This window comes from Thunnus albacares, chromosome 22 (assembly GCF_914725855.1).
Source record: "Thunnus albacares chromosome 22, fThuAlb1.1, whole genome shotgun sequence".
NCBI lineage: Eukaryota > Metazoa > Chordata > Actinopteri > Scombriformes > Scombridae > Thunnus > Thunnus albacares.
The window spans coordinates 21,800,155-21,814,348 of record NC_058127.1 but is presented as its reverse complement, the minus strand read 5'-3'; the positions used below and the strand labels follow the sequence as shown (position 1 = coordinate 21,814,348).

General features: G+C 41.4%; 1 protein-coding gene across 2 annotated transcripts in view; it reads right to left on the bottom strand.

The window, feature by feature from the left end:
- The window catches only part of kirrel1a (kirre like nephrin family adhesion molecule 1a), a 32,640-nt gene that overhangs the window by 5,575 nt on the left and 12,871 nt on the right, over nucleotides 1-14,194 (bottom strand). Inside the window, exons 2-14 of one of the 2 annotated variants that reach the window (XM_044341619.1) lie at nucleotides 12,444-12,593; nucleotides 8,147-8,296; nucleotides 7,901-8,058; nucleotides 7,633-7,783; nucleotides 7,129-7,234; nucleotides 6,360-6,508; nucleotides 6,031-6,158; nucleotides 4,608-4,734; nucleotides 4,254-4,354; nucleotides 2,045-2,261; nucleotides 1,495-1,602; nucleotides 1,041-1,168; nucleotides 648-761 (exon numbers count right to left, since the gene is read on the bottom strand). In XM_044341619.1, the coding sequence (XP_044197554.1) occupies nucleotides 648-761; nucleotides 1,041-1,168; nucleotides 1,495-1,602; nucleotides 2,045-2,261; nucleotides 4,254-4,354; nucleotides 4,608-4,734; nucleotides 6,031-6,158; nucleotides 6,360-6,508; nucleotides 7,129-7,234; nucleotides 7,633-7,783; nucleotides 7,901-8,058; nucleotides 8,147-8,296; nucleotides 12,444-12,593 (1,787 nt within the window). The remainder of the gene's footprint in view (nucleotides 1-647; nucleotides 762-1,040; nucleotides 1,169-1,494; nucleotides 1,603-2,044; nucleotides 2,262-4,253; nucleotides 4,355-4,607; nucleotides 4,735-6,030; nucleotides 6,159-6,359; nucleotides 6,509-7,128; nucleotides 7,235-7,632; nucleotides 7,784-7,900; nucleotides 8,059-8,146; nucleotides 8,297-12,443; nucleotides 12,594-14,194) is intronic. The other variant, XM_044341620.1, reaches the window with a different exon arrangement.

Here is a 14,194-nt window from a genome sequence, read left to right as displayed (position 1 = left end):
CTATAAAACATCAGATTAATCTTTTTTGCAGCGGTGGTTATGTTGCAATGACCCTTCTCTCATCATGGCAACACTTGTTTTCTGAAAAGAAAAATCAATACTTGTCAATACTACCATTGACCTGTGACTGATCACCTTCATTACTATGGCAGGGATGGAATACACATTTTTGAGGTACCACAGTCTTTCAATAGAGTTCATTTGGGATTATATACTTATAAATGACGGTTTGTATCAGTATAAAATTTTAGCATTTGTTCTTTTGATCTTTTTTCTCCGTGGTAGATACTCTCAGCGTCATCCTTAGTGACCACACTGTACATCACTGGATGAAGTCATCACTCACAGTCACCATGTCAGTAATGATTAGGATATTTGCAGCCCTCTGAGGTATAATTAGAATGAAACCTTGCCCCAAAAAACTCCACATGACATCACTGCCTTTGGAACAATGTGTCAATGTTTTGTTTATTTCAACTTTAATTTGTATATATCTGGATTTTTCTACTTTTTTCTGTACCGGTGATTGTAACCCTTCTCTGAAATTGGAATTCAAGAGTCTTTTAATAGATAAAGAGTCAGTTCTTTACATTTTAGTGACAATCTGCTTCCTGAGTTGATATAAATGAATAACTGTGTGAGCTCACCTTTAGATCATATTCCTGGCGGGTGTCCAGGGTGTCACTGCGGAGGTCAGACTTGAGCTCTATGTCATCTTTAAAGGGCTGATTGGAGGGAGAGAAGGACACAGAGGGGAGAAACTAAACCGTCAAACAACAGAACAAAACAAAAAGGAGGAGAGGAAGTGCCGTAACAAAACAGAAGAGGGAAGGAGGCAACAGAGTGTGACAGGAAAAGAGAAAATGGAATTAATAGTGTTAAAAAGGAGCGATCACAGGGGAAAGCACAGAGTTTGTTTTTAGTCAAAAGGTACAGTGTGGCGTAGGGAGAGGTTACTGAGTTAATCTGAGGTTTTTTCTACAGCTACAGGCTGTGTAAACAGTGTCCAGCCCGAGCACACATATCCCGCTGCTGCTCACCGAGTACATGGCCTTGACCATGCGCGAAGCCGTGGACACGCTGCCGGAGTCCTCCTCTAAGCTGTGGGTCTCCTTGTTTATCGTCTCCACCTTGATGTCGGGCTTACCCAGCGTGACCCCGCGCCGACCTGGAAGCAAAACACGGCAAGGTTGAATACAGCTGGACACACGCATCTCGGCCGGCATGTTTTCATGAGCGCGAGGAGCAAGTTCAGAGGGGACCTACATCCATATGGTGGAGAGGACGTTGTAGGTTTTTGATTCTATTTGATTTGCTGCCGGTTATTTAGTCTAGTAATGACCATTTCAACCTTAATCCTCTTAAAAAATGTATGAATTAAAAATAACAACATTCACCATGAGTAAAGCACTGTAGCTGCATGAGAACTGCTGCTGTTCTTGCAGATTGGGTCTTTATAGTGTATGTGTTAAGCACATGGAGAGTATGACTCACTGCCTTTGCGCTGCCGGTAGAAGATAAGAACGAGGACTAGCAGAAAGATGAACAAGAGGATGGTTGAGCCCACTGTCCCACCAGCTATTATCCCCACTGGGACCTCCTCTGAAATGAGGGATTGAGAGAGAGACACACAAAGACAGAGACAGAGGAGTGGATTGAGTTAGGGGTGCAAATGTCTGTCTATATGTGCACAAACAATATTTTAATGTAATAAATACAACTATCTCATGAAGCTAAATCATATAAGAGTGGCAATCATAATATATACAGTTTTCTGGAGATTCAATAACAATAAGATAAAATAACAGAAACGTTTTAATAGATTTTTTTTTACTTCTCAGGCATTTTTGTAAGAACTAACATTTAATTGTTACAACCATCTTTCCAAAAAAGGCAAGAAATGGTGTAATAACCAATTTGAAGTTGTGTATGCTTTGCCAAAATACTAAAATTGTTTTCTCCTTTGCTATTTCCCTAATCAAACCACAGCATAATATCTTGTCACAAACTCTTTAAACTGAAAGATACTATATTCACAACACACCAGTCTCCTCCAGTGTGATGATCATGGTGCCTGGCCCGAACGCGTTCCAGGCCGTGCAGTTGTAGGTGGACAGGAAGTCGGACTCCATCACGTTGTTGATGGTGAGGGTTGAGAGGACGCCACCGCCCTCGGCTGATGGTTTGCTCTGCTCCACTGTGTACCTCTCCAGCAACGTCCCCTTCTCCTTCTCCCACACATTCTCCTTCCACGCCCACACCTGCAACGCACACACACACAGGAGTTCATATTACATTTTATCACAATTTGTTAATTGGAGTAATGATAATAATAATAATAACAGTGAATTTGCATTACAACACTTGCAACTGAACATGTTTTCTGAACAGGATTTCATCTAATTGAATTATTACTATAACAGTAAAACCAATCCACTTCAAACAGAGCTATAATTTTATAGCTGCATGTACAAATATATAGTAAATGATCAAATCACTCACAGTCAAGTCATATGCATCCATTAATGCACTCATGCATAAACACACACGTACACATGAATGTGCTATATTCAACATGTCTATATTAGACACATTTTTTTCCCCCGAACGTTATTCCTGTCAGAGTACAGAAGCATGTAAGAGAGCATTTACACATCACATGGTATTACATCGCTGCCCCGAACACTTATGGATGAATCTATTAGGTGGTTGTATGTCACATAGACAAATACAAGTTAAATGAGAGGAACACCTTGAAAATCAATGATTGCTGCTGTTAATGAATTTGTCTCAGCACCCATTTTATGTCCATATGTTGTTGAAACCTACAATCACTGGAGAAATCAAAATCAATCAATCAATCAAATCAAATCAAACAGAGCCTTGTTTGTTCCTATAGGGGAATACTTTCAAACTTAACAAACCTGACAAACAATATTAAACCTTAAAACTGCCATAATGGCAGCAAATGTGAGTACTGCACTCTATTTGAAAAATGGCAGAGCCATCTCTTAAAATATGTATAATTAAAAGAAAACCTCAAATGAATTATTTAAGGTTCCCTTCCCATTAGATTTAAAGGAAAAATTAGAATTCAAGGGAAAAACTAAAATCAGTTGCACAAAGGGTGAGTTGAAAAATGTTATATTACTATTCCTGGGCATGTGTTCATAAAATCTGCTCAATATGAATGATTGTAAAAGAAAGTGATGTTAGTTTCTCGTAAAAATTACAATAAATGACAACACAACAAAAATATAACTAATCACTTATAAATTTGACTATTTGATTAGATTACTTGTATGTTTCATCATGTCAGAGTGACTGGGTAATATATTTAACTAAAAGCCATTATTGGTCCTATATAGTATCTGTCTGTGCACGGCAGTACTTAAATAGACCACATACATTTACACACTCACATCAAGTGCTGTACACAGTCACATGTAAACACACACTACACAACTTCCTCAGACCAGCAACAGTTTGTATGTTTCTCCAGACTGAAGTGGAGGTGGGTGGTGGCGACTGAGCCTGTGAGAATCTTGCACATGTTCTAACTTTAAAGCCACTAAAAGCAGCTGTATTATTCAGCATTGAAGCACTGTAAGGCCAGTTAATTATGCATAAGCCCACATGTTCCCATAATCTGCCCACTTATTCCAGAGAAGGAGAATCTCATGGCTGTGGTGTTTACTGGGACAACTGTTCCTCTCCAGTCCTTTATATTTTATAAATCTTTTTCTGTCCCAACCTCCGCCGCCTGCATTAGGAGAGCGCACTGCGAGTCAGGACAGATCAGTCACAGAGGCCTGGGAGCTGAGGAACTACTACTACTGTGTCTCTGCGATATAGACAAATGGAGAAAGCATCCAGGCTGATTTCTGACGCAGGAGCTAAAAGCAGACCGGCTTAGTGTTAGTGTTGGTTTGTTTATGTGATGGGATGGAAGAAAATTCTGGGAAAGTTTAAGGGTGAGTCACCACTCAAAAAGAAAAGGGGACAGTGCCTAAAAGCATTTACCATGCAGGAGTGGAGCCATTTAGAAACAGGGAGATACAGTAACAGTAAAATACAAATCACTGTCAGACTAAAAGGTACAACACTGTGCTTTTTGTGATCAAAGCTTTTCCTTGTTGGGCATTTTTTTGTCTGAATAATTAACACTGAGATCAAATTTAGAAGGGGTTCCTTGTGGTTTTGGTAGCAGAAATATTTGTAGTGTTTTCATATTTTCTCATCTTTTCACTTACAATCTTATCTGGAGGAGGTGTACTTGCTATGTAGCATTTCACCTCTCCCCTCTCTCCTCTCACCGCATACTGGACCGGATCACTGGAGATGATAGGAGGACCTGCACGAGCCAAAAATGAGAGGACACGAGAGTGTAAGTGAAAGAGAAGTTAAATAAATTACACATAAAAATGATGATTTCTTGCTTTCAAGAAGCTGATCTTACCAAGCCTGTTCAAGAGGAATTGTATGATTTTAAAAATAAATGGCCAGTACTTTGGACATACAGCATTTTTTTTCCAGTTACTGACAAGCTGACCTTTTTGAAAGTACAAGATTTTCATCTACGAGCAGTGATGTGGATGTTTTCTGACCGTTGACGGTGAGCGTGACCTCAGTCTCTCCTACTCCAATCCGTGGGACGATGGCCTTACATACATACTGGCCGGCATCCGCCTGGCTCACTGACTTCAGATACAGCTGGTTGCTGTTACTCAGAACCTGTGGGGGAGTAAAAAAGAGGACACAAATATAAACAAGACAAATCTACTGAACAGCAGGAGGGGATAAACAAAATAAAAACCCACATACATAAATAAGTAAAAGAGAGGCTCATGTATTACTGTACCACCACCTCTACCTCATTATTACAATAGATCATGATGCATATTTGTATGTCTGGACTTATTTGCCCATATGTGCTCTATAACTCTGACCCTAAATAGATAACAATGCAAACTTGCACATCCTCTTTTAACCTAACACTAAGGTTTTGCAGTTGCTTAGCAACCAAATCCATCAGAAAATTAGCTGGGAAAAAATTATGGCTAAATATGTAACCACCTAGAAAGAGAGAAGCACCTGAACATAACTTACACTTCAGATGTGTCAAATGTGATTTACTGTACTGTAACGTTAGTCCTCATTTCTACTTTAAAACTCTTAAAGATGATCCTTTAAAATGAGATTCAATTTGTAAAGCAATCAATGTTTACATAAGTCTAATCACTTCTTCAACTCTTAGCTGGTGTGCACAGTAGATTTTAACAACAAAACAGCGATGGTTAATTTAACCGTTCCGCCAAAAAATGATTTCACAAAACTCCAGATTAATTATTTATCATCAGCGCAATTCAGTTCCCAATAAAAACAACAGAATAGGGCATCCTGGTTGACTATTGGTTAAAGAAATAGTTTGGCATTTTTTGGAAATGTGCTTGTACGCTTTCTTACCAAAAATGGGATGAGCAGATTGATTCTCATCCAACCCTTAGTAAGAGTGATATGTCGAACTGTTCCTTTAAGATGCATGCCATACTGAATAACTGCAACGTCCTCGGCTGGATTTCAGCTGGGGACCTTTGTTTCATGTCATACCCTTCAGTATGGTCGACTGGTATCATCTCTGTCTATCTAACTATCTGATTAAGGCAAAAATGGCCATAAAAATAATCTTTGAAAGAAATAACAGAACAATATCTGTTGCTGTCTAAAATCCTCATATATTTGGTCCTGTGTTTCTGCTGCATTCAAATTTAGGACTATGTGAATCATGTTATAATACAAGGACCATAATACAGTCATTACATTTATTAGGTATAATACATGAAGTGATAAAAAGAATATAAGGGAAAAGAAAAAAAAGCAGAGAAAGAGGTCATGACAGGGAGGAAGAGAAGAGAGACTGAATGACGGGCTGCTTTTGTAAGCGCAGGTGAAGAGAGTGTGGACTATAAAAATAGTGTGAATATGAGATCAGAGGAGAAATGTGCAAAGCGTGGGCTCTTAGCTTCTTACCATGTTTGAACCTTTTTTGAACCAGGTGAGTGTGAGTGGAGGGTTTCCAGCCCATTTGCAGTTAAGGGTGACATCAGAGTCAACATCTACGGTTTTTGGCTGAGGTTCCACCAACAGGATCGGACCGACTGGAGACAGAAATAGTGAGTGAGAGAGAGATGTTTCTTTGTTGTGTTTGAGTAATAATGCAGGAGGACTAAAGGGGAGAAGCTGCTCAGAGAAAAAGACAACACAACAATGGTGTGTTTTATCCCTCTGACTGCAGACTTCAGCGAGTGAAGTGGGCCACAAGTGATTGAACAAGGTGAGATGAGTAGTCTCTGACTCACAGTGAACGTCTACAAGGATGCTGACGTTGGTCTTTCCCACGGCGTTGAAAACCAGACAAGAGACGGGCTCGGTGAAGAAGGAGTGGTCGGCCTTGGTTGTGAACACGCTCTCCCTGGCACCCTGGAGCACCACACCACCCTTAGCCCACCTAGGGTTACAACACAGGGTATTACTCACACTGAAAAATATGTATACACATGTCCTGGAAAATGTGTGCTAGTGCAACAAAAATGGCAAATGTTCTCCATGGATTTACATGTATTTATAATTATGATATACAACAAACATAAAATCAGGAGTATAATTAAATGTATCTTCCCCCTGGTCACATGATCCAAGAAATGATTTTTTTTCTTTAACATATTCAGATCAACTACATATTCCAAAAGCACAGTAAAAGTCTTATGCTGCAACATACATAATATGAGAAAATTCATATTAAAGCCACTTTATAGTCATTTTTATAGTAAATTTTTTGAGGATGGACATATTTGGACACATATTGCTTTTAATGTTCTCATACAACATACTGTGTTAATTATAAATGCATTTACTTCCATTTTGAAATATGTCTACAGTATTTATTTTTTTATGGCTATTGAAGGTTAATTGAAGAGTACACGTTCCCTTCAATGCAAAAAAAACATCATCAACATTTTAGTACAAATGGCACAAAACCAAAAAGAAACTTTAAATCACTGTGGTAATAACTGGCCCGGTGACTGCTACTTTAAATTAATTAAAGAATGTGTTTATGTGAATGCAGACCTGTAGCCCATAATAGGAGGGTTGGCGTGAGCCTGGCAGGTGAAAGTGACTCTGTCCCCCTCCAGGACAGAGCGAGGCTCAATGGACAAGGTCACTGTTGGTGAATCTGTAAGAGAGAGAGAGAGAGAGAGAGAGAGGAAGACTCATATAACACCGGCCTCACTTCATCTAACCTGCAGTATGCTGCAATCTGTAGGACAGTTTGATGCAAAATGGCTGCCAAGCATTGCTTAATAATAGCTGTTAAAACATTTTAGCTGCTGGCAGATATGTTTCAAAACATGACAGTAGTCTGAAATGTAATACTACCAATTTATGTAGTAATAAGACAGGTAATATAATCATATATGCTCACTAAAATGACACTATATTCTTGATAATGTAACAATGTTTTCTTTTTCCATATACACATATTTATTGTGGTATCTAAATGGAGTCTTATAATCAGCTTTCCCTCAATGTGTTGCCTATGGAGCCTACAGTAGATTAAGAGAGCATGCGTACGGTGCACGTTGAGGGTGACAGTTGTGCTTTTGCCGGTGGGAACAGCCAGGTTGGTGGCCACACAGCTGTAGTTCCTCCCAGTGTCAGTGTCGATGGGATGGATGGGCAGGTAGCTACGCGTGGTCACCCTCTTCCTGTCTTGAAGCACCTCCTGATGATGGTTACGAGACAAAAAAAATGAAAAATACACGTAAAATGCTGTAACTGTAAATAGCGTTCATGAATTAGTGTGTCTGGGAACGTGTGTGGGTTTCTTTTGCAGACTTACGGTGGCACTGACAGCCCCCTCTACAGGCAGGCCATCTTTAAGCCACTCGATCATCGAAGGTGGTTTAGCCCCTCGGGACACACAGCTAAGGTTGTAGGACTCCCCCGCATTCAGCAACACCTCCGGACCCCCATCGATCACCGGGTCGTCTGGGGGGACTGGGGGGAAGAGAGGGGAGTGTTAGAAACACATACCATCTCTCTCACATACACACATGTGCGCACACATTAATGCACACAAACGTACTGAGGACGGTGAGCTTGGCCCTCCTGGACCTCAGGGCGGCATCAGGGGCCTGGCACTCGTACAGGGAGTCATCAGACAGATCAGCTGACAGGATCTCCAGGTTGTACTGGCCCAACTCCTGGACACGTAGCACGCGGTACCTGGGCCAGGCTGGGACACATAAACAGACACAGTAGATTAAGAGTTAAACAATTGTAATTACTGTTAGGAGGCACAAACAAATGCTACATTTACACTTCAGGCGATCAAGCTGAATTTTATAAATCATTTTTTAGGATACAACACATACATCATCTGATAGGTGTTAAAAAGAGAAAAAATTTTTTAAAAATGCAACATTAACCTTCCTACGCTTTCATTGCTTTTCTACCAAAATACAAACGTGTATTTTACTTTTTTGCCATTGTGCTTGCTGTCCTCTGTGCTAATGCTGCAGAAGGTGAATTGAATTGCTATATCTTTAATATTTGAACCTTTAAATACAAACTGCGCCTAGGTGACATGTCTCAGGATTGCCACATACCCCTGTGGTCTGTATCAGAATTAGAAAAAATACACCACCATGCTGTTTTTCACTGTTCATGTCAATTAGAAAACATCATATCTGTGTCATTCATGAGGGAAAAATGTGATTATTTACTGTAAGCAGCAGGCTATTTAACACCAGAGAGATGCACGGCCGTATGATGACAGAAACACAAACGCATGACCAAACATACACGTTCACGCAGTTGCACAATGCACACATGCAACGCAGCCTCTTCAATCCTCCCTTTCCCTTCCCCCATCCACCACACAGCCCAGCTGTGTCACTGCTGTACATTCTCACCATTAGGTGGCATCCGTGTTCTCTTTCACCAGCAGGGGGAAAAGATGAATGCATTATGACAGCAACATTTTAGAGGACTCAGATCGACTCGAGTCCGTGGTGCAGAATTCATGTTTGCTGCCCAGACGTAGATCGCATGTGAAATTCTCTGCTGCCGTTTCCATGTGCAGGCTCCGAGCTTTCGCTGCTTGCCTAACCTTGTGTGTCCTTGTTTCTGCATGCATGTGTGCATGTGTGTGTGTGTGTGTGTGTGTGTGTGTGTATGTGTGCCTTGTGTATACGTGCATTTGCATGTGAAATGTCGAGAGCGAGAAAGCGTATGAAAAGCCCAGAGAAGGGGGTGGGGGGGGGGCAGAGGGACAGAGCCTCATACACACACACAAACACACACACACACACACTGAGTGTATGTGTGCATGAAGCGGCCAGTGTTCATTCACATGTTTTTATTTAAAAGCTTTGGCTCGAAGCACTGGACCATTACAGTAACAATATGATTAAAAGAAGGAGAAAGGGAGGGAGAGGAAGAAAGATCGGTAAAGGGACAGATGAGGACGGAGAAGAGGGGAAAGAAGAGACAGAAGGGTTGAAAGAAAGAGAGGAGAGCGTGAAGTGAGAGCGTGTCAAGCAAGATGAAGGTAAGGAGAGAGAAAGTGAGACAAGGTAGAGAAGTTAAAGGAAGATTAGGAGAGGGCTCGGCACAACAGGGGCAGCTGAGAAAAGGAGAGCAAGAGGGAGAGAAAGGAACAAGGGATCTCAGACGAGGAGGTCCGAAAGGAATAGTATGACAGGCAGGAGAAGAGAGGAGAGGAGAGGAGAAGAGAGGAGAGGAGAAGAGAGGAGAGGAGAGGAGAGGAGAGGAGAGAGCATATAGTAGATAAGAGGGGAAAAAGAGGAGAGAAGAAGGAGGGAAATAAGAGGAAATTGTAGAAGAAAGGGAAGGCAAAGGAAACGGGGAAGGATTTAATGCCAAGTACCAAAGTCTGAGGAAAGACAACAACAACAACAAGGCAACAGCAGGTCACAAATGATGCAGTACCCCTCTGGACCAATCAGTTAAAAATATGCCCACTTCTTTCGGCCAGTAATTGCAGAGACCCCATCGGGCTAATCAGCGCAATTCTGAAAAGAGATGCATCATTCCCCCAAGTTTTGTCAAAGCCAGACAAGCTGTGTCTAAGATGTTGTTGTTGACAGACAGACAAGCGGGATACTTAATAAATCAAACAGGAAATTTCATCACTGGGGACGAAAATGCAAAGAGAAAGAGGAGTAAGAGCAAAGGAGTGCATAGTAGGATATTACATATTTGTTTTCTGAGTTTGCCTTTCAATAAAAATCAGATATTAGCGTCAGTATCACCCACTGCTGATATGACAGAGGTGATGATGTGATGCTCCTCCACCAAGTTGAAGGGTGTCAGTCTGTAAAATGGGCCTCAGGGAGCTTAGAATTCCCCATCAAACATTTGATGACCGTGTGCAGAAGGTGGCCAAATTTAACATCAGCCTAAATAAGTGCGCAATTTGTCACAATGTGATGTGATGGGATAGCTGCTGTGGTAGTTAAGCTGTCTTTCAGTTGCATGACAGTTGCTTCTTACATCTCTTGGGCAAAAGTGCTCTGCCGGCTCAATCTGGCAGAAACTAAAACATTCACCAGCAAAAATATTTTGTCAGCATACATTAGCTACCACACGCAATGTCATACTAACACTGGGCAAGCATGTCTAGTATCAATCCATGTGCTGTGAGAGAGTTCTGCTTTGTTAGCGTTTAGGAAAACTGAATTCCATGTTTGTAACAGCCCAGCTAGCCCAGTCTCACTCTTGCTAAAATATTTGCTGGTGAAAAGATATTTTTGTCATAAGTCATATATTTGATGATGCAATGCTAAGCAAGACCATAAAACTGGGGCAAGGTGATAACTGTCAATGGAAAAGTAACTGTTCCCCTTATATAGGTATATTCCAGTACTGTTATTCAGCTTCCACTTTCATTATTTCACATCCCCATCTCTTAAAGGACCAGTGTGTTTTAAAGGTTAGTTCAATTTTGGCATTGAAAATAAAACCTGAACAGAAAAAGGAAACATTGGCATTGAAAAACTAGTATTGGAAAAAGTTGTATTGGCACTGAAACAAGTTCCACTGAAAAATAAAATATGGACATTAAAAAAATGACAATCTTACAATTTTATGATATGACCTCATCTTGATATTTTTGCATTATGATGTGTTTTCAGATTTTTTCTTCATGTCTGTCCTTTTTCAGTGACAGTAATTACATTTCATTTTTAATACTGTTTAACTGTTCAAACTTTTGAAATTGAATATAGACGGATCTGTTCATTTTAATACATTTATATTTATGTAAATGTGGTGCCATGTGTACATATAGAGCCCCAGAGGCAGCGCTGGCGTTCTGTCCAGTAAAAACATGAAGCTTCACTTTACATTCAAACAAACCAATGTGGCAGCTACAATTTTTGGATTTCATCTGTGAGACCAACATTTATCATCCAAAAGGAATTATATTATATATCAAAATGCTACAGAGACATTAGAGTCAGTGGTAAATTACTAAAGAGCTGCAGATCGACAACAGACGTTGACCAGGCCATCATCTCAGGAGTTGGGCTGCTATCAGCTGAGATGACCTGCTGGTCCACCAGGCTGGCTGCTCCTCACATCTCCGAAAAACGTCACAGCAGATTTACAATACGCGTTATTTAGATAAACTGACCACTGGGAATCTAAATGGTTACTCTCTCACCTGAAAAAAATATTAAAACTAAATAAAGTGACATATTAACAACCCTACAGTCTGGCTCAAAATCTCCACCATAGCCCTCAGGTATCATCATCAGACCGCAAGGCATACTGGGCATATAGTCTCCCCTTCAAACCCCTCCTCTCTACACCAAAACGACGTCAGAAAGTTGAAACTGAAAACCAGTGACACTGAAAAAAAACTGACAGCTTAAAATAAGAAAAAAAACTGTCACTGAAAAAAGAGTGAAAAAATCTGAAGATTGTCAATGAAAAGCAACTTTTTCCAATCATTTCAATGCCAATGTTTCCTTTTTCAGTTCAGGTTTTGTGCAATTTGTCCTTCCACAGAGTTTCAATTTGGAGATGACAGAAGCCAAAGCGAAGCAGTGCTCCGACCCTCCGCACCCCTAATGTTGTGGATGCCACTGTAAGCATAAGATAAGCTTTACACATAACACATTTCTTTCTCTCTGCAGTCTGCAAAGTGTGGGACACATTAAACGAGTCTTTGCAATCGTGGTGTGAATGAGGACCATGAAGGACTCAAAAGGTCACCAGATTTATCCAAATTTCATGTTCAAATATGCAGCACAGCAGCTTCAATCCAGTAGTATCAGAATCATCTTTGAAATAGCCATCTTAGTCACATGCTGAATAGAGTGAAGGAAGCCTGAGGAGGCTGTATGATGTCTCACCCCGCAGGTCCTCTCCGATGCCCAGAGCCAGGCCATCTTTGGTCCACTGAACAATGCCCGAGTAGTTGAAGACAACACAGGACAGGATCACCCTCTGGCCCCGCACCACCGACTGGTCTGCCGGCTCCTGAGAGAACCTTGCTGTCCACACTGGAGGATGGCAGACAGATGGAGAAGGGAGGATTGGGAGAAAGACAGGAATAAGTTAGGGACTTTCTCATTCTTAATGTGTACACACAGCGGGAAACTAGTGTAAAATCGCCTAAACCACAGATATAGCATATTATTGTATCTCTGGCTTTATGGTTAATTGATTAAAAACTGCATTCCCCCAGCTGCAATGGAATGCCACGATTACCATCTTTGATCACACCATGGCTTACGGCCATTAGCTGACCGCCGCCGAGGAGTTAACAGTTGAGCAGCGTGGAAAGACGGTGGTGTCATAAATGAGGAAATCAGAACACAGTTAGAGAAGAAAGAGAAAGAAAGAGGAGGAAGAGGCGGTTAACGCTGACTCAGGAGAGAAGAGTTGGGAGATCAAACAGGCAACTTCAGCCCTAGGGTCTCTCACACCCCTTTTCTTCTCGTTCCTCACTTTTATTTCTTCAAAACTCTCTTAGGCCCTCCCTCTCGTCTCTCTCTCTCTCTCTGTTTCCCCCGTCTTCATTCCTCCCTATGAGTCATCTCCCAGGCTTCCACTCCCCAACCAAAACTACAGTGGCTGTCATTGTCTACTAGACTCTCTCCCTCCTGTCTGGAGTCCACTACCACAGCAGATAAACCAGTGGCATGCTGGCCCACCAACCAACTGTCTAATATGAGGAAAAAGAAGAAAGAAACCCTCTGCTGTTGTTCCACGTTGTATGATGACAAGTTGTAATTAGCTGTCCCTTGAAGACATGACACCCGTACAATGGAGGAGATGCAATCGCTGAGGACGATTTGCATCTCACTTTAAATTTTCCTTCTTTCCATCTTGTCTCTCGCTTACATTTTTTCCTTCTCCCACTTGTTATTTCGAAGAATCTCGTACAGTAGATCATTAACCCAATGCTGCATTGTACACCCCCCCTTCACCCTCCTCCTCCTCTGCCATTACCTCTCTCCTTCTGTTCTTTCTCTATAATGTTGTATGTCCTTTACCCAAATTGCTTTGCTTCACTCTCTGCTTTACCCTCTATATGTATGCATCCCCACTCGCCTCCTTCACTTTGTACATCTATAATGCTGTCTATGAATGTCCTTTTGCATGCACTGATTTTCCTCTACCTCTCCTTCTTTACAGTATGTATGCAACTCCTTCTTTCTATATACATATATAATGCTGTATATGTCCTTTTACCCATAATGCTTTCTATTTCTGTGTTCCTCCTCCTCGCTGGTTGGAAGGGGGTTAGAGGCGGACTGTCACAACTCATTTATCACATTAAATATCAGCCCTCCAGCACTTTCTCTCTCCCTCTCTTTCTCATTCCCCCGTTCAGCCGTCTCTCTCCTCTCTCACTTTTTCCCTCCGCTCCCTTTTCTTCACCTCCTACCATTTACATCTCTCCTTCTCACTTGTCCTCTCTCACTTTTTTATCACTTGTTTCCCCCCCTCTTTCCTTTACACTCCCTCTCTCATTCCCTCACACTTCTCCCTCAGAGCCATCCAGCACTTTTCTGAAGGTTCCCATCTCTCTCACTTTCTTTTTGAAACAACTACCATATGCCTGTGCACCCCACCTCCCGCTTCCCCACCATGACCC